This window comes from Anabrus simplex, chromosome 10 (genome assembly GCF_040414725.1).
Source record: "Anabrus simplex isolate iqAnaSimp1 chromosome 10, ASM4041472v1, whole genome shotgun sequence".
Classification (NCBI taxonomy): domain Eukaryota; kingdom Metazoa; phylum Arthropoda; class Insecta; order Orthoptera; family Tettigoniidae; genus Anabrus; species Anabrus simplex.
Window position 1 is genome coordinate 25,219,109 of NC_090274.1, and position 27,229 is coordinate 25,246,337.

Genomic DNA, 27,229 nt, shown 5'->3' on the forward strand with positions numbered 1-27,229 from the left:
GAGAGGGAAGGAATTGGCTGTGGCCTTAATGAAGGTACAGCCCCAGCATTTGCCTGGTATGAAAATGGGAAACCATAGAAAATCAACTTCAGGGCTGGCGACAGGGGGATTTAAAACAACTCTCTCCCGAATGCAAACTCACAATTGCACTCCCATAACCGCACAGCTAACTCGTCCAGTCTAAGCCTTCTAACTAAGGATTTATCTAGACAAAGATATGATCTACGTAATCTAGAACAGTAAGGTGCACTTCAATTCTTGCTAATTTTTACTCAGTTTAACTGTATCATGGAATAATGATAAACTACAGGCTGTTTCTGGACCTGTAATTCCAATTCCAATTGTCAGGCTTCCCAGCTTGGTGATCACCCTATATTAAACTTCATGTCCTTCGTATGCCCAACAGCCATTTATTTCCTCGTTTCAAGTCAACAGCCATACAGTTCAATTAGCACCATTCACAACAGAACAAGTAACAGTGCAGTAGATCACTCCGTGGATGTTGAATGTTCACTTCTCCTTTCTTTGATCCAGTTCTGAATCTGCTCACGTAAATCTTCGTTTGGCTTCACCATGTCCATGGTGAGAGGCGAGCGGTTGAATGGATCCGTCTGGTCACTGAGCAGGTGTCTGGAACAGACGACAAAGCACAGGTATTAACTATTCAAAACTACAACTGCACTTGGGCAATGAGGTGCTAAAGTTTGTTTAATAATAAATAATAATGTTATTTGCTTTACGTCCCACTAACTACTTTTACGGTCTTCGGAGACGCCGAGGTGCCGGAATTTAGTCCCGCAGAAGTTCTTTTACGTGCCAGTAAATCTACTGACACGGGGCTGTCGTATTTGAGCACCTTCAAATACCACCAGACTGAGCCAGGATCGAACCTGCCAAGTTGGGGTTAGAAGGCCAGCGCCTTAACCGTCTGAGCCACTCAGTCCGGCCTAAAGTTTGTTTATCGCAGTTGGTAGAAGATAGTGTGGCGAGCAACCGGCATGTCAATGATCCGAATACAGTCATCAAGAGTCTCACATTACTGACAGGACAAGACAAATTTTAGGGAATAATTTGTGACTACTTCAAATGAAAAACAATAGGATGAATTCAAATGGAATATTGTGTTGATTATACAAGGGCTGGTGTTATTTTGATGAAGAACGACAAAAAGAAAGAGTAAAATGAACCACTGTATCACCGAGGACGGACCAATTGACGATGTGAACAGTTTACAGAGCTAGTGTGTTACTTTGGCTGTTGACAAGGCTGGATGAGAGAGAATCACATGTAAATAAGCAGTAGTTCCTGGCCCTGCCAAGTGCAATCGTACAGGGTGGTGCAAGAAACAAATCATAATTTGTTTCTTACATAATTTATCAGTCGCACTAGATATTCTGCTGTTGGCGACAACGGGGCCCTTAGCTGAGTCCTGTCATTGCTTCCACTTACTTGTGCCAGGCTCCTCACTTTCATCTATCCTATCCGATCTCCCTTGGTCAACTTGTTCTTTCCCTACCCCGACAGTATTAGGTTGCAAGGCCTAAGGAGTCCTTCATTTTCACGCCCTTCGTGGCCCTTGTCTTCCTTTGGCTGATACCTTAATTTTTGGAACTGTCCGATCCCTTTCATTTTTTCTGTCTGATCAGTGTTATACAGAGTGATTCTAAAATACTTTTACAAACTTTGGGGATGGGTTCCTTACACCAAAAGAAGAAAACTTCATATAGACATATGTCTCCAAATCCTTAGTTTTTGATTTATCAAAGTTCAAAATAGTATTAATGAAAGAACATATTAAAGAGACAAATAATCCGTTTTTGACATTGTTATTGTCAGCTTGTTAGGAAGTGCTCAATACATGAGCTCAAAATGCCCTACTCTTGTGTCTAGACATTCATGCACTTGTCGAATCACGGACTGTCGCACCCTTTCAAATACTCCCTGATGGTGTCGAATAGTTTCGTCATCCAGTTTGTCTGCTGAATAAACCATTTGTTTAAGGTGCCCGCAGAGATTCAAACCCACTATCTCCCAGATGTAAGCTCACAGCGCCCCTTAACTGCACGGCCAACTAACCCAGTAATTTCACTTCTGAATATCTTCTTTATATGAGATATAGGACATGTGGAGAATCTGAAATTTGTATCCCATCGAGCTGAAGATCTTGCCAACATGTCCATCCTCTCATTTCCAACAGTTCCAGCATGCAACTAAAACAGATACGGTATGTAAGTTGCTGGATAAGATTAAATTCCTAATGTTTGAGGCCACTGGATGTAGATTGTATTTGTCTCATATGGTGATGATGGAAGATTGAGATCACTGGCAACTTAAACACCAAAAGTATTTTGTAAGCACCATCTAACTGCCTGTTTTATAGCAAAGAGATCTACTTGAAAAACAGTGGTAGAAGGTGCTAAACTGTATTCCTTATTCAAAAATTCTGAATTACTAATATACGCAACGAATGAGCATCCTACACAGACCATTTTGAGGCCTGAGGCAGTTATCCGGGACCCGTCAGTGTATATGAAGCAGTGATGTATATTGTTGCAGAGGGTTATCTGCAAGTGCTCATAGTAAAAGCCAGGATGGCCTGACACCAAAAAGTGTGACTTCTTCTCAACATCATAGTGAGCTTTAGTGAATTAGCTATCAGTGAGCTCTCATAATTCATTAGTTTCTCTGAGTATTACATTTTATGAGTGCTGTACGCTGCGGCCTTATTACGATACCTATTCTCACCGAAGTTTAGCAATGGTAACATAGGTAAGGTGTTGGTCCTGTGGTTTGTGAACTGTGTATTTAGAAGCTAAGCTCTTCATACACTGCAAACTCTTTTCCAGTTTAACTGCATTGTAGAAAAGTGATTTAGTCTGGCCTAACATACGAGGGTAATCCCAAAAATAAGGTCTCCTATTTTTTTATAAATACAGAACTCTGTTCGTGTGGCTGTTTGTCACAATATTGTGAAGAGTGTTTCCCGCGCTTGCGTATAAACATGCGCACGCCACACTGAGGCACTCTGCCTTGGCAGCCGTTGAGAATGGAGCTCCCGTTGGATGTTAACGCCAAGTGCATGGATGTCAAAAATGTTCGTAAGTGGTGTAGAGAGTTTGCAGCCGGTCGGACTGAAATTCACAATGTACAAAGGAGCGGGAGACCGCCAATTTCTGTCCAGACAGTCGTGAAGGTTGAGAAAATCAGGCATGAAGATTGGCGGAACACCATGGATGATCTCTGCACTTTGGTTCCTGAGGTTTCCTGAAGCGCCGCGCACAGAATTTTAATGGAAAAGTTGAAATACCGGAAGGTGTGCGCAAGATGGGTGCCAGCACAGACAACGAGGTGAAAGATGAGGTTCACAACTTTCTGAACAGTATGGCGGCGAGCTGGTATGACATGGGCATACAAAAACTGTCACAGCGTCTACAAAAATGCATCAACCAAAATGGTGATTATGTAGAAAAATAGCTAAATGTTCAAGCTGTAAAATGATGTAAACTATTGCAGAAATAAACAGGTCTATGTATTTATAAAAAAATAGGAGACCTTATTTTTGGGATTACCTTCGTACATACAAATAATCATCATACCAGTGTTATGAGTTCACATCATTGACAAAACTTTGACTAATGAATAGCATACTATAAGGGGCAATCAAAAAATTTCCGTTCGACGGCCGTACAGTTCTGACTCAGTATGCCAATCCGGCAAAATCGCCATGAGCATTGAAGCACTCATCCTACCAACGCACCAGGTTGAAGATCCCTGTATGGTAAAACACCATGTTCTGCTGCCTGAAGAAGTCCGTAACCCTGTGCTGCACATCCTTATCCGACAGGAAGAGTCGACTCTTCAAGGCCCTTTTGAGGGGACCGAAGGTGTGACAACGGGCCGATGACCTTCGATGTTAGGCCCCTTAAAACAACAAGCATCATCAAGGTGTGATAATAGCATACGGAAAGATCAGGACTATAGGGACATCACCTCATCCACCGCCCATTTCTTGTTGCCCATAATGGATGAAGCTGGCCTCCCACATCGACCAGAGTCTTGTGTCGAAATGCGACCTGCGCGGAACTTGGTGCACCATTCCACAATGATGGTTTTCGACAGACATGCTGCCCCATACACAGTCTTCATTCTCCAATGGATGTTCACCAGTGTTTGTCCTTTGGCAGCCAAGAATAGAATAACAGCATGTTGGTCCTGTTTAGAAGCATTTGGTAATAACGTCGCCATAGTTCACGTGGCTGCATTTAACTCACGCACCTTGGTACAACACGACTGCCACACTAATCCCTTTGCCTAACATGTCTGTGTTTACATAACTGCATTGGAGTCACGCTACGTTGCATGTCCACTGCAGCAACACCCTCAAACGGAAACTTTTTGATCACATATTATACGTTCTTTGAAAACACACACTGCTGTTTTCAAACAGATTAGCTCTCCCTTCATGAACTCAGGTAAATTTCTCTCGTGAGAAGGAGCAGAATACATTCCAGTCAAACTTACCTTGCAATAGTCGAACGGTCAACAGTTTTCCGTGACGACGGGAGGATGACAGGATCGTACATGATGGTAGACATGATGGGATCGAGAAACTCGTCTGGAGCCTCAGCGAGGATTACCTCCTCGGTCTGCTGATGAGCTGCCATTTGAGCGACCTTCTCTGCTGCAGCCTGAAGATCGGCTATCAGTGCCCCACCGCCAATCCTAGCTGGAGGCAGAAGGAAATTGCAATATAAACATCCAGAGTAAATATGGTTAGAAATGGCTAAGTTAAGAACAGACTGTGGCCAAAATGCCACTAGTGGCTTTTTCAAAAATTTGTGGCCAACTTCATACTAAAAATGGTCAAATATAGCTACATATTGGCTAAATTGCCAACCCTGATTCGAATCTGCGGTGAATGGGACCAAGTTTTCACTAGGCTTCCACTATAATTTAAGTTCATATCATTTGAAACAAGACAAACTTGCTGAAAACTTGAAGTTCTGCGAAGGAACTGCTTTCTTTCTTCAGAAATGAACTACAACTGCATTTCTTTCTCCTGTTAATTTAATCTAATACAAGTGCAGGTTAAATATGATGAAGTAAAACTTGCTCAAGCGGAAACTTGTCCAATATGGAATTTTTCCTTGGTCCGAGCAAAGCTTACGGTGTTATGTTTTTATTTCTGTATAATGCGGAATCTCAATTCGAAAACGGAACCGAATAATAATAATAATAATAATTTTGTGTGGCTATTTCTAGCCGAATGCAGCCCTTGTGAGGCAGACCCTCCGATGAGGGTGGGCGGCATCTGCCATGTGTAGGTAACCGCGTGTTATTGTGATGGAGGATAGTGTTATGTGTGGTGTGTGAGTTGCAGGGATGTTGGGGACAGCACAAACACCCAGCTCCCGGGCCATTGGAATTAACCAATGAAGGTTAAAATCCCCGACCCGGCCGGGAATCGAACCCGGGACCCCCTGAACCGAAGGCCAGTACGCTGACCATTCAGCCAACGAGTCGGATGAACCGAATAATGAAAGAATATATAAAAATTTGCTCGTACTACATACATCAATCTGGACAGCCGAATGTGAAGCGTGGGGAAATACAGGTAAGTTCTAAGTAATATTTAACATTTCTGTATACTGTATCATGTTTCATGTAGCAATGGCCATGAGTGGTGTTTTTAACACACTCACAACCGGCCCCGGAGATGTCCGTAGCACTGCGGCCAGCAGTCGTTGACAGGCCCCAGAGATCTCCATTTTTACGCACGAGTATCATTTGTAGCTTGTCGTGCTATCTATTGGTTATAATTTTAACTACTTTCAATTATGTCATAGAGTAGAGGGATCTTAGATTTTAGTGTTGATGTATTTTTTAAATTGTACGATCTTTGTAGCCATGGAAACTTCTTATATACATGCGTTCGTACACACCGAGAATCATTGTACAAGATGGCGCACCCATGGCAACGTGCCCTATGTGACGACAAATTTCAACATTTACATGCAGATTCATTGTCTGATGTGCCACATGGGTGACAAGCCTCGAGAATTCTCGTAGTTTCTCAGCTGACAGTAGGCGACGGGCCACGAGAATTTTTGCTTTTATACACCTAGTATTTCGTTGATTATTGATTAAAATGTAGGCGAAATTATGAGTTCCAAACTGTGCAGTCATGCAATATAAAGTATCACTGCATCTTTCTTTCTTTCTTTGAACTTTCATGTATTTAACAAAATAATGTTGGATATGTTGTAGAGCTATACCCTGGAGCTTCAGTACAGATGTAACATGACGCGACATATTCAGTTGCCGACGGCTACCGATAATTGTGATTAATTATGTACAGACCGGTTATAATACGTACCAGGCGACTAGAGAGGGACATTGATGATGATGATGACTAAACGGGGAGTAGCCATAAAGAGAAATTCTTGCATACTTGGAAACAATGAGTACATGAATGACACAAATACGGCATTCATACCACACTGTGCTTGGAAAGACACAACCCGTATTGCTTTGAAAAAAATCACGACGTACAGACTACAAAGCAACCTAGTGAATACATGTTCCACGTTTGAGGTTGACATCTTGAATACATTTCGAGTTACAGTTGTTTGAGTACAGCAGTGTAATTTCTTTCTTGGAGGCTTGAACTATCCGTTGTACATGGGGTAGCAGCCTCCACTCCGGGCTCGTAGTCAATGCATTAAGGCAAAAACACAATGTTTTGAACAATGCGTAAACTTGTCTAATTCGGAAAAAACTTGTGGTCCCTTGAGATTCCGCTTTGAGCAAGTTTTACTGTATAATTATGTCTTGAAGATCTTACCGAGAACATCTTCAGCCAGACTGAACAATTTTGGATTATAAGAACGGCCGTCTTGGGAGACAGCCAGACAGAAGGCATCGCTTTTATATAAGTGGACGTAGATCTTGCAAATATCCATAACAATACCAGCAGGATTGAACTCGTATTCCTTTTGATCTTTCACCTGAAACAGAAACAGATAGGAATGTTAAACCAAGGCCATATATTTACAAATACTGACGATCTGCTTATTATACAAGCCTGCCAGGTGGCTATGACCATTAAGGCATCACATCTTTATGGTCTGATGCTGTGGTCAGCCAGTTCCAAGTCCCACTGGTGGAAGAAATTCTCACTATTAGAATGTTGGCTGGCAGGGAAGGATAGGTGATGGTAAACAATTTCTAATCACTAGATTTTGTGCCAATTCCAAACCTCTCCGCAGTGGGGTGAGGTCATATAATGCTGCTGATTGGGATCTGTTGGATGGAGACATTGAGGCTCGAGTAGATCCCTTAAGTGTTATTCAACATGAGTAGGCTATGTGCCAACACTGGGTTTCACTGTCTCCCTACCTGGTTAACATCATGAACATCACATTCATCCAGACATGCAAGTTTCCCATGGGTGTCAACTAGAAAGATTTGCCAAATCTCTCTGTATTAATACTACTCTAGCGAATGGCCACATCAGGAAATACAGTATATCCTATGCGCCTGTTAGTCTTACATAAAATATATTTCATATCTTATTGCATATTGACCTCAACTATTCAATTATTTGACAGATGTGATTGTCCACCTTTTTCAATATAACAGAATCGGTGAATATTACATCTAAAACATTTAACACATTAAAAAGAATAGTACATGTTTAGTCCCATAATTTGGGACATCTTCAGCAACATACGATATGGGACTAATTGACACATGATTAATTGATGATTAATTGACACATTAACCTTCATCTACAAAATGAAGAGGGGAATTTTAGTCTATGTTTTTGACATACAACAACATGCATTAAGATGCTCTTATAAAATGGTATTAACACACTGTACTTTTGGTGATTTAAAATAGATGGGATAACAGTTTAAAAAACTATAACTTAAATTAAATACATAAATTATAATCAATTCATATTAAAAAGCCTTATAGCCTGTGTGAATTGGTGTCACTTGCAAAAACTAAAATATTATACAATGCACTGTTGATGTTGTTCTATAATGTCATGAAAACTTGTCGAAGTTACATTTAAACTGCATGTCCAATGTTGAGTTAAAATCGGCTTAAAGAAATCTGTTGCTGAGCAGGCTTTAGCAAACAAACAGAAGTTTAGTGCAGTGTGGGGCTCCGTTGGCAGGAAATATCTCTTATAAAATGACAGTGGATGGCCAACCAGAATTTTTTTTTTTTTTTTTGCTAGTGGCTTCACGTCACACCGACTCAGATAGGTCTTATGTCGACGGTGTTATAGGATAGGCCTAGGAGTTGGAAGAAATGGCCGTGGCCTTAATTAAGGTACACCCCATCATCTGCTTGGTGTGAAAATGGGAAAACACGGAAAACCATCTTCAGGGCTGTCGGGAATGGGATTCAAACCCACTATCTCCCGGATGCAAGCTCATAGCCGCGCGCCTCTAACAGCACGGCCAACTTACCCGGCAAACCGGAATCTTGAAACCCTTGAATTGAAATGAAATATCCAGTAACTATTGATGTTATTGGTCAAGCCTGAGTGAGAGGTTCCCTGCAGGCCCCATTGGATGCGGGCTGGAGAGTTAACTGTATTTACTCACATATTAGACCCCCCCCCCCCTTTTTTTTTCATTTTTACAGCCAAAACTGTAATGGGCGGGGGGTGTCCAATATGCGATGCGATAACCTCAAATTTTGTGCAGTGAACACATGACTTCTAGGCTATAATGTGCAATAAACTGTAAATGTTATCATTCTACACTGTTCTTTAACAAACTTATGAATGTGTTCTGAATCTTACTGGCTATTTTCTTTGGAAGGCAGTATTACTAAATTTAAAAACACAATAAATGGTGAACACATGACTTTTAGGCCTAGATATCAAGTAAATATTGTCAGTTTTAGTTACTCTTTTATCACATGATTCGTTTCATCGCATTAACTCCTCTGATGAGGTTTGCGCCAGGAAGGGCATTTGGTTGTAAAACTTTGCTACGAAGATTCCTCCAACTTCATATATATTTGAGGTTATCGCACATTGGACCCCCCCCCCCAGCTACATTTTTGGCTGTAAAAGAGGAAAGAAAAGAAAAGGGGGCGGGGGGTCCTAATACGTGAGTAAATACGGTAATTCTCCAGCCCCCATCCAATGGGGCCTGCAGGGAACCTCTCACTCAGGCTTGACCAATAACATCACAGGACGGGCAAGGAGGCCTATATTATCAACAAAAAAGTTCAACTTGCGTCATTCATAGGTCCACCTTTCTTCAACTTATCACAAGAAGCTATTTTAACATGGCATTAATATTACACTAGTACAATATGTTCACAATGTCAGGCTAATTATATGGTTCACGAAATTCACAGAGCCACTCATGTTGTATTATATTTGTGCAATTCCACGCATGTAAGGACATTTTAACCTGTGCAATAATTGGACTTCATGGTTCACATCATGTTCATTTTGTGCTATTTTAAGATTCACAGATTCGCGTGACAAGATTCACAGACTTTTTATTCATTATTTTAATGTGTCCTTACCATATTTCCAATGACGTTATGTGTGACTTAAGATGTCTTAAGATGTCGATAAGAGGACGAAACATGTATCACTAATCTAATGTAATCTTATTAATAAAGACGATCACAGTATTGTAAAGGTGGAATTATAAATTTAAATTTTCACAAGTTGGTATCTTATTATGCAATATTAATCAAAAGAACTTAATGGCTTATCATTTGTCTCTGTCAATTGAGCAGTAGGCCTACCACACAGTAAAACTAATCACGGCTTTCATTTAAATCATCATGCTACCAGCGTGTCGTCATCTTCACTGCCACCTCATCAGTCATGCACTGCCATCGAGAGCATTCAAGATCCCGGTTTTTTGAAACTTTTAAAAATAGTTTTGTTCCTGACTATAGCGTCCAAACAGCGAGTATTCGCAAATGGTTTCTGGAGATGGTGTGTGTTTGTGTAGCAGAAGCCACCCCTTCCGAATAAAGCTGTGTGTAGAAAGCGTGCCAATATACCAGCTGATAACTAGCACATGTTAAGAGTTGTACTTGCAAATATAATACACAATGACTTGAAGCATTCTTTGGATAACTGCGGCTGTTAAAAGACGGCGTTCTTTGAACAACTGTAGCTGTTAAAAGCCATACCTTTATTTTTAAAGTATATTTCATGCTTGTTTTCTACATTTATCACATCAGGACTTACCTAACCAGCTGTAATTGAGATAAGAGAGACCACATTGTTTAGGTTAGGTATGCTATCAAGTGGCCAGATAGTGCTAGAAGTTCCACGACAAAAAGAATAAAAATAAAAAACAGGAAAGATTGCTGCATTTATGGATATCTACAGGTGCAGCGGTAATGTGTTTTATTATCATAAAGTTTAATTTCGTACGTTCGTTGTCTCCATTTTTTTATTAACGCATGGAAAGTTTTGTTTGGAGTCTCCGAAAATCGTGAAAGTAGTTAGTGGGGACGTTAAATCAATATTATTATTATTTGTTAGGTACGTTGCAGAGTAAAAGAATTGTTTTTAACACATTTTAAACCTACTTCTCTCTAAATATTACGTATACTGACCCGAGTTATGAGATATTAAACAACCGCTTTGTTAAGGATCTCACCTGCTATATTAACAGCAACCACCATGAATATTGCTTAACTTAAGTAAACTCGTCTCCTCATACCGAGGTGGTGCAGCTCTTTATAGGCAAGCCCCCAATGGAGGGGAGCTGCATACACAATTTTTACCGCATATCAACCATCCTGCCTTTCTTAAATCTCTGGCAGTATGGTATTGGGAATCGAACTCAAGCCCCGCCGAGAATGGCAGCTAATTGTGTGAAACATTACGCAGGCAGACATTCTTAACTACAAAACTATTTGCCTATTTGTGCAACGTAATCAGATCTGCAGTAGACTTATGGTACAGAGGTGGACATTTCTTAACTACGAAATACAGATGTACCACATGATTTTGATGGGTGTTTGCACTGCACAGGTTGTACAGACGAAACTATTCACAAATTTGTGCAGTAAGGCTGGTATCCGCTTCGAACAGTATCGTTGTTCTTCTCTGATGAATTATGTTGGGAGGTCGAATACACGAGAGGGTCTAATACACCAGGAAATACAGTAATATCAACCAACTGTTTTGACACGATTTTCTTACATTCCCTTAAAACCTTAAAAATTTGCCCCGAGAACAAGAGGATATTAAAGTCGCTCACCTTGAAGTTCTTCTTGTTGGGACCCACAAGGTGGAGGAGGAAGTAATTCAGCATAGCAGCAATTCGCTCCACCATGGTCGGGTGACAGAAGATGGAGGTTATCTCTGAGGTGAGAAATTCCAGGGTGTGGATGGTCTCCCGGCCAAGAATATTATCAAACCTGGAAAGAAGAATCGGATAGTATGCACAAAGTTCTTCACATGACTTATGGCACAACTTTTTTGGTGGAGAGAGAAATTGAAGCCAGTTGAATAAAATTCCTTAGAAGTGTGATAGGAAAAGCAAGGCAAGACTTGGGAAGGAAACTGGAGAAGAAAAGTGAACAACAGGACTGAGAAGAATAAACTAAGATGGTCTGGAAAAGTAAAAAACAATGGAGAAGGGAAAGATAACAAAACAGATGATGGAAGCTACAGGGAAAGAAAGCGCTTGATAAACGTGATCACAACCCGTATAAGAAGAAGGAACCCGGAATGGAACAAAAAAAAAAAAAAAAAATGATGGGAGGAGAGGGAAAGGTTGAGAATTGCCAAAAGTGTCCCGACCCAGCTGAGGAAGAAAAAGAAGAAGAGTTGTGGTAGTTATTATTATTTTAAAAGGAAAAACAACTGAGCAACCAATCTCAATTAACACTAATCTTACGGGCAATACAAGAGGTTCGACACTGCAAAGAATGAAGGTATTGGAGAAGGGCAAAGGCCACTAAGGGCGTGAAAACGAAGAGACTCCCTAGGCCTCATATGCTAATAACGTTGAGGTCGAAAAAGAACAAGAGTTGACCAGGGGAGGTAGGATAGGATAGATGAAAGTGAGGAGCCTGGCAAACATAAGTGGAAGCAATGCCAGGACTCAGCTAATGGCACCGCAGTCGCCAAACCATGCTCCAAAGTTCGGGGCCTCTTTTAGTTGCTTCTTACAAGCAGGGGATACTGAGGATGTTATTCTATGGCCCCCACCCACAGGAGAAGAAGAAGAATACTAACAAGAGTCAGGCGGCAAACCACCAGAGGGACTTAAAACTGACATGAGGATAGGTCGCTAGGAACTTGGAGTATGTGGAATGACAAATCTGGTCTTCATTACCTCACAAGGTAATCGGTGTGGAGAATATACACCCGCCAACAGCTGGGTCAGACATCACAAAGGCCTTTCCTGCAGTAATAATAATTTAATAATAATGTTATTTGCTTTACGTCCCACTAACTACTTTTACGGTCTTCGGAGACACTGAGGTGCCAGAATTTAGTCCCGCAGGAGTTCTTTTATGTGCCAGTAAATCTACCAACACGAGGCTGTCGTATTTGAGCACCTTCAAATACCACCGGACTGAGCCAGGATCGAACCTGCCAAGTTGGGGTTAGAAGGCCAGCGCCTTAACCGTCTGAGCCACTCAGCCCGGCTCCTGCGAAAGATTCAATAACTGCAATTATTCAAATTTGCAGGTGAAAATATTGTGGAAATTCTAGAGGAATTATTCACTTTTAATTAAGAAAAAGAAGAAATACCAAGTGATTGCAAGAATGCACTCAATTCATCCTTTACACACAAAAAAAAGGGGGACCAAACTAACGTCAACAACTACAGAGGTATCTCCCTTCTTCCTACAACATACAAAATTGTATCCAAAGCATTGCCACGGAGGCTTGAAACACATCTAGATAAACAAACTGGGAATACTAGGCCAGGTTCAGGAAAGGGCGTTGATGTGCTGAGCAGATTTATAGTCTAAAATCACTTATAAAAATAAGATCAATGAGAAACCAGAAGAGGACAATCATAACCTTCGTTCATTTCAAAAAGGCATATGATTCCATAGATCGTGGAGTGCTCATGAATGTTCTGCAGGAGTTTGGAGTGGATGAGAAATCTCGGCAATAATTTGACATTCTCTTACAAACACCTTTTCTCAAGTCAAATTTACGGACGAAATCTCAAATCCGTTTGAGATAAAAACAGGTTTGAGGCAAGGAGACGGCCTTTCTCCACTATTCTTGAATTGCATTTTAGAAAAAGTTATTAGGGAATGGAGGTTGAGAATGACTGAAAATGGAATGAAGAACGGGGTAAAGACAGGTAGGGGAAAAAATGCGATGATGTTGGGCTGCCTTGCCTTCGCAGACGACGTCGTTCTTATTACAGACAACCGTCAAACAGCCAAGAAAACTACAAACTACAAAATGTTGCAGTCAAAACAGGGTTAAGAATCTCCTTCGAAAAAACAGCATTAATGGATTCTATAAAAAAAAGGCGACACGGACAGACTTGTTACACTGTATGGGGATATCCAGTGTGTGCAAAAATTTAAATACCTGGGAGAAATACTCACCCTCAATGGAGATGAAAAGGAGGGATTAAAGGAGAGGGTGCGAAGGATGGAGTGGCATTCAGACTACGTCATGACACCTGTAACCAAGTCCCTCTCAATTCACGCCACGTTAAAACATTACTGCACAGTGGTTAGAATGGAGTGCCTTTATGGAGCAGAAATCTTGACAAGGATGGCTGACCCAGTCCTTGAAAAAAAGAGAAAGAAGATTCTTACGATAAATCTTTGGCCCAAGAAAGTTTATGAGTGACCCAAACACATTCCAGTTAAGATCGAATTTTTGAGCTCTACAAGATAGTAGAAAGAATCACGACTGTGATGAGGAAAAGGAGACTGACGTTTTATGGGCGTATCAAAAGAATGAACCCTGAGAGACTGGCCAACAGGATAATTCTTCTGCAGGGATGGCTTACACAGGTGCACAATGACTTGCCAGAAATAGGTATCAAGGAGGAGAATATAAAAGAAAGGACATCATTTAGGAAGAAGGTTACAGGGATGAGGGATGTGTCTGAAGAGCAACATGCGAAGCCACGGAACATCTCAGCGGAAGAGCGAGCAAGAAGAAGTCAAAGACTCGAGAATCTTTGGCGAGTATTAAGAGAAGGGTATCAGCCTGCGTGGCAGAAGGAAGATTGTGAAAACGTGGCCCACAGGTGGCCGTACCGCTAAATAATAATAATAATAATAAAGTAATCATCTCAACCACTCCTCGCTCTTTCTGTATCTATCTGGTGGTGGTGATTTTTGTTTTAAAAGGAAGTACAATGAGATAATCATCCTCTGTGAACAAATGAAATGGAAAAGAAATTTAAAATAAAACTAAATGATTTATTCTACAAAGGAATTTCGAAACTAAGTACAAAACAAAACAGTATGTATTAAGCCGAAAATTTCACTAACGAATCAAAAGAGAACGTGAGTTCCCCGAGTAACAGAACACATGCAATTTACATACCCTTGATTAATCCACTGTCGCACATAAAGCGAATGACAAGATCAGTAATAGTCGTGTCATCGGCTAGTATGCGTTCAAGTGTTTCCTGCTTGCCGAGCCTCCATCTTAGGCCAGAGAGAATGGCGCATTCTGTGAGTATGTGGGCCACGGTTAAGTCGGCACCACAAAAACACACTCGGGGTGGGGTCTTACCTCTTTAGGAGATAAGAGCGCATATATTGTCCATGACCTACCCTCAGCCTACACAATACTATGGCCTCTCTCCGTGAAGGCCGGAAAGAAGACCACCACACGGTGGTTGTCTCCTCAACTGCTCTCATGGAAGTTCGGATAACTAGCCACTCCGACTCCCTGGACGCCAAGATAGATCAGTACGACGTGCAAAAAGTACAGTATATCACTTAGCAAGCACTCTAAATTATCATTTTAATGTTCACTTACCCCGAATATGGCTGACCAACACCTAGTCCTAGCAACGTCTCCACTGCTCTGTGTAATGGTTCTACAAGATTGGGCACGCGGAAATATGATACGGGAACGATCAGGTGGTGCTATTGTCGATGTGTAGTGTGCATCTGACGAGCATCCAGGTGGGAGTATTGTTTCTGATATATTGAAGTAAAGAGTGTCAAATTTCTCCACTCAAAAGCATGTTTTCAAAAGGTTCAAAGGATTAAAATCTAGGTCGTCTACGGTAAAAATGCATCAGAATGTTATCAAGGAATACAAGAAGCCTGTGGAGAGGACGCACTACCGTAAGGCGGTTGCACAATGGGTCAAGGCGTTCCGTGCGGGTTGGAATGAGTCACGAGGATTTGCACTGCACAGGTTGGTCGTCCATTCCTCAAGATCAGATTGACATCGTGAGTGGTCTTCTTTCCATAGACCATTGATGGATTGTTCGGAAATTATCCATAGAGACACCTGTTCTCTGTGCAGTAGGGTGTTCTGTCGCTGTCATCGACAGAGGACACCTTGTCAATGGTCCCCAATGGCTTCCCGATGTTTGGCACTTTGCGAGTGACGACACTGAAGGAATGTAATGTTCTATCAATATTACCTCTACTTTATTTAAAGTCCTTGTATTACCTCATTCACGAGGGAATATAATCTAACTCAACAATCTGATGTTATAACTTTACCTTGCAATCATGCCGGTGTGCTGCAGGAAGCCTTCGTTCTGTTCTCGTTCATGAGCAGGAAGACTCCGCCACTCTCCTGCCTCCCTGAAAAAAAAAAAAAAAAAAAAAAAAAAAAAAAAAAAAAAAAAAAAAAAAATTTAAAAAATAATAAACAGATTCTACTTGAAATATCTAACAGGAGTACACTGAGTTTACTAGTCCTACACTCAGAGATACTCGTGAATAGGAATGAAAACTATACAGTACTGAGGTAGAAGAAAGGGACACAAAACAAACAAAGAAGCAGAAGGTTTAATTTAACTGAATTTCCGCGCTATTTTTAAACAGAACACTTACAGAAAAATGTAATTTTTTTTTGTATTTTCCAAATGAATTGAAACTTTATTTTTTTAAAGGTTAGTGACATTCAACACCATTGCACCATTTTTAACTCAACTTTGGCAAACTAGCAGTGATATTTGACCTTGAAACACACATTACTGTGATACTTCTCCGAACATGGAACTGGGCACACTGCAGGCCATCCTTGGCAATTCTTACAAAAACATACTGTCTGTTTTCTCCTGCACAGTCGCTTTCCTTTCTTTGAACATTTTTCTGGTAATATGGAACAAACAACACAATTAGGTTTGTGACTCTTGTTTTACTGCTCCCCAAGAAAGTGCCTCTCCGTCAGGCGCGCTCGAGGTAAGTAATCAGAAGGTCTTGCTCGTTTCACCAGCGGACTGCGCGGATACTATTGTAGAAGTCCCATTATGACAGAATTTCTGAAGTCAGGAGCACTAATTGCCTTTTTTGAAGCTTATTGTACAATATTTTTCCCTTCATTAGTGCAGTTTCAATGTCAGCACTTATATCCCGCTGGTCCAATACAAAATGAAGATCTTCCTCGTTGGCACTTTCTTCTGCTGAGTGAAGCCTGCTATCGGCCAGACAGCTGACAGGAATGTTGGCGGATGGGTGGGTGAAATATAACAAATGAACATAGGTCCAATATTGGTGGCAACGTTTTCAAACAATGCTTAGTACATAGTCAATACATGACTATACATGTTTGTATTATTAAATGAGCCTTTGTTAAAGAAGCACGCGGAAACTATACCAGGAAAGTACCAAGTCAACAAAAGTCGATTACCACACCAAATGCTATAGGGAAGTAAGTCGACAACAGTCGACTTCTGCAGCAAAAGAGTTAAGTACTTGAAATGAAACAAAAAGTGTGCTAATATAAATCACTGAAATAGGAAGCTAGGGACGAACAAAAAGACAATTTCAAAGACTAAGTCAGTGTGAGCAGAGAGAGCAAGAGAAAGAAGAGATAAAGACAACCACGAGAACAATAATAATAACAGTGTGTGGCCTCTGAAGAGGCCTGTTGCAGGTCTTTCGAGCTGACGCCTTATAGGTGACCTTCACATCTACGATGATGAGGCTCTACCTATTATGAATTCTAGCGATGAAGACGGCACAGACACCCAGCCTTTGAGCCATCAAAATTAACCAATGAAGGTTAAAATCCCCGACCTGGCCAGGAATCAAACCTGGGAACCCTTGAACCACAGGTCAGCATGCTCACCATTTAGCCATGAAGCCACTATGAGAACACCGAAGAACAAAACAAGAGCCCATTTATAAAGACAATAGTTTATGACAGTCTGTTCTTTTGTGTTTTATATTTGTCCTTGTCTTTCTGCCTACTATTGTCTTTTTCTACTGTATGATCATATTCCGCTGGCCCCGTGGTGTAGGGGTAGCGTGCCTGCCTCTTACCCGGAGGCCCCGGGTTCAATTCGCGGCCAAGCCAGGGATTTTTACCTGGACCTGAGGGCTGGTTCGAGGTCTACTCAGCCTACGTGATTAGAACTGAGGAGCTATCCGACAGTGAGATAGCGGCTCTGGTCTAGAAAGCCAAGAATTTTTTTTTTTTTTTGCTAGGGCTTTACGTCGCACCGACACAGATAGGTCTTATGGCGACGATGGGATAGGAAAGGCCTAGGAGTTGGAAGGAAGCGGCCGTGGCCTTAATTAAGGTACAGCCCCAGCATTTGGCTGGTGTGAAAATGGGAAACCACGGAAAACCATCTTCAGGGCTGCCGATAGTGGGATTCGAACCTACTATCTCCCGGATGCAAGCTCACAGCCACGCGCCTCTACGCGCACGGCCAACTCGTCCGGTAAAGCCAAGAATAACAGCCGAGAGGATTTGTTGTGCTGACCACACGACACCTCGTAATCTGCAGACCTTTGAGCTGAGCAGCGGTCGCTTGGTAGGCCAAGGCCCTTCAAGGGCTGTAGTGCCATGGGGTTTGGTTTGGTTTTATGATCATATTCCCCTCCTAACATCTTACCTTTGCTGATATAAACAATCAAACCCCAAACATAAGCACTAACTTACTACTACAATATCCTTCATAATACATAATCTTTTTCAGGTCTCACGTCCCTGGACATCTCGTATATATAGGTATAACGCCTTTAAAAATTACCCTGTATCATCATCACCACCATTCACTTCTGCTTCAGCTGCCAGGCGAAACGTAAAGAATTTCACCTTTTCTTGACAAGGCATAAGCCCAAAAGCCTATATCATGTCTACTATTGGCAATGTTTCTCCCATCAAAGTCTTTAATTATTGTTTTTCTTTATTCCTCCCCAGCAACTTCAAAATTCAAAAGGTGTGGCTTACTTTAGGCCAATATAGGAAAACCATCTTCACAGTAGATGTCTTTCAACAAATGACTTACTTCTGTAACTAAATTAAATCAAGAATTCATTCTAACGTTCATCTCTCAGCACTATCCACATTCGTTCAAACTTAGTTGATGAGGGGAAAGTAATTCCGGTGAAAAGCACTAACCTTGCTGACTGCATCTGTCGTAACTGTGCCATGTTTGATAGAGCGTCATCCAGCAGAAACACGGCGTCATTCATTAGCAGGTTGATGAAGCGTAAGAACAGAGGCGGGGATACAGCTTCCATGTTAGCTTCTGCTTCGGCTGCCAGAGACCTGGAGAACCAAGATCTCAATTTTAAATGTGATCTCTTAACCACTGAGACGCAATTTAAATAATGCAGCAGAGAATCCAATGCTTATTTTCAGTAGTACCATGAGAAAAGAGTATAAGATTATGTTGAAATACCACGTAACATACACAAATGTAAAAGATCCACTATTTATTCAGATAAAATATGTCACCTGATAGCAAATATTAGTACATGTTTCGTCCACTTATTGGAAATCTTCAGCTAAATACCATGCGTACTAAACCATTATTACATTTGAATTATTAAAAGAGAACAATGGAATTTTTTTTTTTTTTTCCTAGGGGCTTTACGTCGCGCCGACACAGATAGGTCTTATGGCGACGATGGGATAGGAAAGGGCCTATGAGTTGGAAGGAAGCGGCCGTGGCCTTAATTAAGGTACAGCCCCAGCATTTGCCTGGTGTGAAATAGGGAAACCACGGAAAACCATTTTCAGGGCTGCCGATAGTGGGATTCGAACCTACTATCTCCCGGATGCAAGCTCACAGCCGCGCGCCTCTACGCGCACGGCCAACTCGCCCGGTACACTGGAATTAAAATCCATACGGAAACTAATGCATGGCCCATTAAGATATGGAACGAAACACCAATACAAATATGAATAGAAAGTATATCTATCAAGTCGTAAAACATCACAATATTTCTGGCAAGCTAATCACATGAAAGTCTTCAAATTGTTCTTTGATATGTTGATACATAAGGTCTTGATGTAATGTAGTGAGAAACCAAATTACATGTCACATATAACATAGCGCATAAGAAACGTTCAAATTAGGGGTAAACATCCTCCTGTAGCGTGGATCAGTCTATTTTATGTTGTAGTGAAGTCCAAATTTATTCCGAACTTGTTTGACCCCTGTGACTGAATATTTCTTAGCTTAGTTCTATTGTAAGGGATGACTGTCCTGAAGGATCAGAACACTGGAATATTTACTGTTTTTTTAAATTTTTGGTTTTTATTAACTTCCTAACTGAAAATTAGGTTTAGTATGGCCAATCTGACAAATGAATACAACTTTTCAGGGGCATCCCAAGTTTTTCTTTGTGTGGTAAGTTTTGAAAGAGTCTTCCAAATGAAGGGGAACAAGGCACTGCTTGTACTGGAATATAAAGCTTTGTTCATGCTCCAGTAATCACTGACGTTAGGTTTCGTATTCTGTGACATTATGATGAGGGCAAAAAAGCCTTCATTTCATGTACGGATACATCTTTCTATGTATTACCACAATCCCGCCAGCCAGAAATGCATTGTGTGCATATTTATTAGTTTTGGTTACGATCTCTATCCATAAATCATCGCCCAAGAATTTACTAAACACAATATCTGTTCCAGATTCAAGCAGTTGTCGAGAAATCAAGGGATTAACTATGCACTGACTGCTGAAATGGAATTTTACTGGATTATTCGGCTCATGAATCCCGGCCCAATCACTCGCGCATACATAGCTTTCGTTTACACACTCCTCGCTATCCTCACGGGTTTCACTCAAATTGTCATCAAAATTACCTGTACTGAATTCATCATCATTTATATCACAGTCATTTTCATTTAGAACTTCATTCACCCACTCATTGCGTTCAGGCCTTGGCGCCACCATGATCGCAATATAAACAAACCAACACGCATTCCTGAAAAGATATCCACCGAAGATAAAATACTTAACGTGAAATAATCGATAGTGGTCAAGGAACTTCTAAACACTTTAATACATGCTACAGCTATCAATAATTAGCACTATCTATATTTATGAATAAGAAATTGGAGATTCAAATGGCGGATGGGCAGCGCCCGACTTTCATCATTATAGCAATTAGGAGCTGAGGACGAGCAGCACCCGTCTTTTGTCTCAGATTGGTTAAGGATCGTAATAAAATCATAAATCCACAAAAAACATACATCCATATGAATGTGAATCGTGCAGTAAATTAAAACAGCTAAGAGAAAAAATTTCAACTCACTTGAAACACTCACGATGCTCTTCGATCTGCCAGAGGTAATCCATGACTATGTACATAGGTCGGCGATAGTTGAACTTCTGTTCAAACTGAACACTCTGGCCAGTCATCTCGATCCCCACAAACACGTCCAGAAGACAGTGGACAATCTACAAGACAGGAAATATTAGTGATACCAATCCAATTCCTTGCATCTGTACACATTCAAGGATGGGCAGCGCCCGACTTTCATCATTATAGCAATTAGGAGCTGAGGATGAGCAGCACCCGTCTTTAATGTTATAGATGAACACAGAAAAGATACCAACCTCTGAAGGGGGTTATGAGTAGTAATGTAATGTAATGATTTATTTTCTCCAGACTTTACAGTTTTTCAACCTAATTAACCTTTACGGAGAAAATAGAAAAGAGAGAACTAAACACAAATACAAATGAAAAAAACGAATACAATCAAGACAAGACCGAACTGAGAAAAATACAAACATAAGCTGCACAGTAATACATTTTTTTCAATTGTACAAAAAATATAAGAACACTTTTCTTACATTTACGACTCTGTTTTATGCACTAAAATAATGTGTGACCCTTTTCCGTTTTACATTTGTATAGCGTTTACGCGCAGCACGATCGCAAAGACCTTTTACTAACATCAGTTCTGCTGGTGTGGTTTCAGTCTGGGATTCTAAACAGGCCATCAGTTTGTCCAGCTGCATTGTTGCATCTCCATGAGCCATTGTTTCTTCTGATGGAGTGCCGGTTTCATTTTTGAAATCACCATCACTCTCGTCATTACCTGCCGAGGAGCAAGAGGCAATAATTTATTCATCTGTCATTGTACCGTGGCCGGAATTACTGTCATTTTTCAACCAGTCATTTACGTCGTTCACATCTACGTCCGAGCATCCGGGAATGCGTGCAAATGTGTCAAGGAACTCAGAAGAGTCTACAGTTTCCCATTCTCAATTCCAGGCGAATGCCGGGACGGTACCTTTGATAGACTTCGGTTTACTTACTTCCAATTGCTGTCCTTAACTATACTTGGCAGAAAAGACATTCAAGAAGAATTGACTCTGTAAAAGAAATATCATACATTACAAATAAATATAAATGTTTATTATTTTCAATCTGGATGAACCGGTGATCTGGACAATGAGGGCCGGATAAACGAGGTCCTGGTGTAATTATTTTCTTCTTGCATTCCTTCTCAAAGTCTGTATCCTTACCATTCCGCAGATCTTCTGCAGACCCAGATAAAATAATATCATTGGCAAATCAGTGATAATTAAACACTCAGCAGCTATTCTGAATACAATACATGACAATGTTACCTGTAATATCAATATAAATGGTCCGTTATTGGACATTATAAATTTTCCAGCTAACTCATACCTGGTTGCCAGCGTTTCCCTCCCCCCGTGTGCTAGGCTGGGCTGATCAGTTGGTACCTAGCACACCTACGAAGACGCATGGCTAGTGCATACCGTGGAGGCCACTGGGTAGGCTAATTGTAGCCTCCGGCAGTGCTAATGCACTATGAGAGACTTTGTCTCACTATCAAAAATTGACGTCTGCTTGGGAATCAGAAATATGTGTCCCGAATGAGTAAATTTATAATACCAATATAAATGGTCCGTTATTGGACATTATAAATTTTTCAGCTAACTCATCCCTGGTTGCCAGCGTTTGGCCCCATGTGCTTTTGGAAAATGCAGGGGTAGCACTCTGTACTTTCACTCACTTCGATGTGTCTGCAGTGTGCTTCATACTTACTAAATTCAAGTAAAATAGCAATTCTTTTGTATTCAGTGTTTTAAGAAACGCCACAATGTCACGTAGCAGACAGCGTGCGGAGGAGCAGAATCTGCGAACAATAGCGATGCCGATAGTTGACGAAAAAGCGTGGCTCATATATTCAATTCATATATGCACCGAACAATACTGTTGATGCTGATGAAACATTCATTTTCTTTAATGCCAAGCCCAAAAGGACTTATGGTTTTAAAGGAGAGAATTGCCAGCTGGGAAATCATACAAGAGTGTGGAGGTTATTGTACTGTGTTGCAACGCACACAGAAGCAAGACATCTTCCCCTCGTCATAGGAAAGTTTGATAAGCCACAATGTTTTAACGGCATCGGGTACTTTCCGTGCTAGGACAAGACATCTAAAATGCATAGGCTGCAGTACAGTCATCCAATGAATAAAGGACTTGCACAGGAAAGGCAGTATAGATTTCTACTCATCTTTCAATCATGTTTTTTTTTCTTTCGTTGCGTGAGGTTATGTTTGTCAGCGAGTTAAACAAGTGCATTCTCAATACTGAAAATGTACATTTTTGGGTACATTTTGGAAATAGCTTTCTTTCCATGGCATTTGAAAGGTTTTTTTTTTGCTTTACGTCGCACCGACACAGATATGTCTTATGGCAACGATGAAATAGGAAATGCCTAGGAAGTGGAAGGAAGCGGCCGTGGCCTTAATTAAGGTACAGCCCCGGCATTTGCCTGGTGTGAAAATGGGAAACCACGGAAAACCATCTTCAGGGCTCGAACCCACTATCTCCCGATTACTGGATACTGGCCGCACTTAAGTGACTGCAGCTATCGAGCTCGGTATTTGAAAGGTTTAAACTGTGAATGAAGGTCAATTGCATGCAGTAATGTGTCTTAGAATATTTTGTGATGCGGCAAGAGTTGGCATTTCTGAATTATAAGTTGGCGGTTAATTCAAAATCACGTAATTCGAAGTACGATTTTTGTGTCCCAACGACTTTGAATTGACGAGGTTTTACTGTATCTCATTATATTTGCAGCAGTTCAAGAATTAAATAGAAGCACAAAGCAGAAGCTGCTACGCGCATGCAATGCACGTCACTGCGCGATAGGGAGTCTGCGTGCAGTGTATGGCACTCCACGTTGAGTGGTTAAATTGTGAGCAATGTACAGACAAAACTTTATTTTATATATATAGATGTATACTAACAAGTAACCCATACACAAAACATTCTGTGTCTACCTGCTTTCTGTGAGGATGTTCCTTGAAGAGCCTTTCTCTGAAGAAGCTGCCAAGAGGGTTGGGGTTCAATGCTGGTTGTTCTTCACTGTGGTGAGGTAAGAGGGACTCCAGACACTCGGCCATTCGAGCTCTCAGGTGGGGATTACGCATACGTTGAGGAGAACCCATAAACACCAGTACCTGGGTAAGTATTGGGTCGAGAAGAAGAAAACCTTGCTCTTCTAGAGTACGGGGGCTGAACCGACGGATGAAACTGAGGAAGCATGCCGTGTTCTCCATGATGAACTCTGGGACACAGCTGAGAACAGGGCAAGACATATTACTCTTGGTGACTAAGACATGATATATACAACTACTTTTTCATTTTTTAAGGAACGAACAGATGTAACAAAACTGACTTAATCAAAATCATTAGTTTACATTTACTCCCCAAAACACAAAATACATAATAAGATGAGGCAGCATTTTCCCTTCCCTCACCACTGAACAGGAAAAGATGATTCTCCACTAAACAAAGTTATTGGCTGCAGCGGGCCAAGACAAATGTTTTTATATCTAGGAGCCAGCACTCAAACCTAGGAGCCAAGTAAGTTTTCTAGTACTCGAATCATTAACATACTGGCGTCTAGCCTTCTGAAAATAAAACATGATACTAATAGCAATAGGTATTGTGATTTTATAGTTTTATACAATACCGGTACAACAGAGTACCACAAAATGTACAGACAGTAGGACAGTGAACTAAACAAGACATGCCCCTATGTACACAAATTTATGAAATTAGCCAATTGTTGCATAAATATATTTTGATATTGTTCTAAGAAACTTGTAAAATGTAAATAGCAAAATGAATACTGTCATCAACAACACCAAATTGTACAATTCCTTTGCATATATTAGTCTGATATGTTTAAAGATGAATAATCTAAAGCTTAATCATTCTTTATCTACCTATCTACAAAAAGATATGATACAAGGAACAGCCCGTACTTTACGACATCCTCATTGTGCCTTTTGTGTCCATACACATGCCTAAGAGCTTCGTATGCTGTCAGCATATGGAAATAAATTATATATATACTGTATATTTGGAATTGCACACAAATGTGCAAGTACAATTTATGTAATTCAGTCTTAACTGTAAGCGACTATCGATCTGATTCTCTTGTTGCAAACAGTTATATGATGCTTGTCACAGTGTTTTCCACATTTAAAAAAACACACACACACTCACTCAATATTTGGCTCCTGAAATTTCTTATTTGTACACAATTTATGATGAAAACCATGAATTGCGAGTCTTGTTAAAACAGATCTTAATGGATGGTTTACGTCTGCGCATCTCCTGTCAATCATTCCACGAGAATATGTTCTATTTCACTTTACAATAGCAGCTCTCCTAAAATAATCAATTTAATAGCAAAAGAGATTATATTTTGATCAATCAATCACTACTGATCTGCATTTAGAGCAGTCGCCCAGGTGGCAGATTCCCTCTCTGTTGTTTTCCTAGCCTTTTCTTAAATGATTTCAAAGAAATTGGAAATTTATTGAACATCTCTCTTGGTAAGTTATTCCAATCCTTAACTCCCCTTCCTATAAACCAATATTTGCCCCAATTTGTCTTCCTGAATTCCAACTTTATCTTCATATTATGATCTTTCCTACTTTTAAACACACCATTCAAACGTATTTGTCTACTAATGTCATTCCACGCCAACTCTCCAATGACAGCTCAGAACATACCGCTAAGGCAAAAATATCTCAAGGATATTTTAATAAAACCACCCATTCAATACATACCATGTTTAATGTGGTTTAAATCTACATGAATATTTATAGACATATCAGGTATATGTTTCACCCTTTTTTTGGGCATCTTCAGCCTGTAGACAACCTTAAGGTCAAGATCCGGGACCTTATTTAACCATATATAGTATAAAATATGAACGTTATTATTAAACAGTAATAAACTCTTAAAATTTCTTTTCTTTCGCTATTTGCCTTACGTCGCACCAACACAGAGAGGTCTTATGGCGACGATGGGACAGGAAAGGTCTAGGAATGGGAAGGAAGCGGCCGTGGCCTTAATTAAGGTACAGCCCCAGCATTTGCCTGGCATGAAAATGGGAAACCACGGTAAACCATTTTCAGGGCTGCCGACAGTGGGGTTTGAACCCACTGTCTCCCGAATACTGGATACTGGCCGCACTTAAGCGACTGCAGCTATTGAGCTCGGTCCTCTTAAAATTAACATACCACAACAACATTTTTAAAAAATATGAACAAATACATAAATTTGAAAGAATAAATTAATGGTATTTTAACACAATTAAAACTTGTCAGTCCTATTCTATCTGATTTTAAAAATGTCCAAAACTAAAATGGATCTTTTTCATCTAACATGAGGACCATTGGGATAACAATGGTCTTAGGTAAACAGTATATACATCCGGGGGCTCATTTCACCCACATATATCATTTACTTGATATATATATATATTTTTTTTTTTGCTAGTTGCTTTACATTGCACTGACACAGATAGGTCTTATGGCGATGAATTACTTGATCTTGATGAAACCAGTGTTGAATGTGCTGTCAATCACAAATGGAGACTTAAAACCATTTGTTTTATGTAGACTAGATAAGATTGTTTAAAAATACATTAAATTTTGTTGTGAATGTAAATATAAGCATCTTGGTTTCCTGTCGTATGTGTTGACAATGAATTGTGAAGAATAAAAGCTTATGCTGCTCCTTGGTTTTTGGGCTGCTGCTTAATTGTGAAGGAATGTCCTAGAAACTTAAAAACAGTCTTGTAAGAATAATCATTCCTGTTGATATGTTACTTGGCCTTGGGAGATATCTTAAGATTATTCGTTCAATTCATACTAGGTGGATCTGTCCGTTCCAACTGATAGAATAGGACTGACAAGTTTTAATTGTGTTAAAATACCATTAATTTATTCATTCACATTTATGTATTTGTTCACATTTTTAAAAATATTGTTGTGGTATGTTAAATTTAAGAGGTTATTACTGTGTAACATTAATGTTCATATTTTATACTATATATGGTTAAATAAGGTCCCGGACCTTGACCTTAAGGTTGTCTACAGGCTGAAGATGCCCAAAAAAAGGGTGAAACATGTACCTGATAAGTCTATGTATATTCATGTAGATTTAAACCACATTAAATGTGGTATCTATTGAATAGGTGGTTTTATTAAATTATCCTGTAGATATTTTTGCTTAACGTCATTTTCAATACGGAACAATAATGAGAGTTGTTACTTGTAACATACCGCTTAGTCGAGCAGCTCGTCTCTTTTCTGCCAAGTCTTCCCAGCCCAAACTTCGCAACATTTTTGTAACGCTAGGATATTATTCGAGTGATTTACATGAGAAGTATTCTTGAGTTATTTAGTTATTTCTATGTCGGTAATATTTTCTTTACGAGAAGTTTTCTCAACGCCCAAACGTTTGTACTTAACATTAATTTTTCTTCTATTGCTTATTA

General features: G+C 40.2%; 1 protein-coding gene across 1 annotated transcript in view; it reads right to left on the reverse strand.

The window, feature by feature from the left end:
* Window positions 1-226: 226 nt before the first annotated feature.
* The window catches only part of Ube4A (Ubiquitination factor E4A), a 38,619-nt gene continuing 11,616 nt past the window's right edge, over window positions 227-27,229 (reverse strand). Inside the window, exons 3-10 of the mRNA XM_067154185.2 lie at window positions 23,709-24,006; window positions 20,698-20,843; window positions 18,551-18,700; window positions 15,694-15,777; window positions 11,268-11,427; window positions 6,845-7,007; window positions 4,522-4,726; window positions 227-630 (exon numbers count right to left, since the gene is read on the reverse strand). Coding sequence (XP_067010286.2) covers window positions 489-630; window positions 4,522-4,726; window positions 6,845-7,007; window positions 11,268-11,427; window positions 15,694-15,777; window positions 18,551-18,700; window positions 20,698-20,843; window positions 23,709-24,006 — 1,348 coding nt within the window. The 3' untranslated portion in view covers window positions 227-488. The remainder of the gene's footprint in view (window positions 631-4,521; window positions 4,727-6,844; window positions 7,008-11,267; window positions 11,428-15,693; window positions 15,778-18,550; window positions 18,701-20,697; window positions 20,844-23,708; window positions 24,007-27,229) is intronic.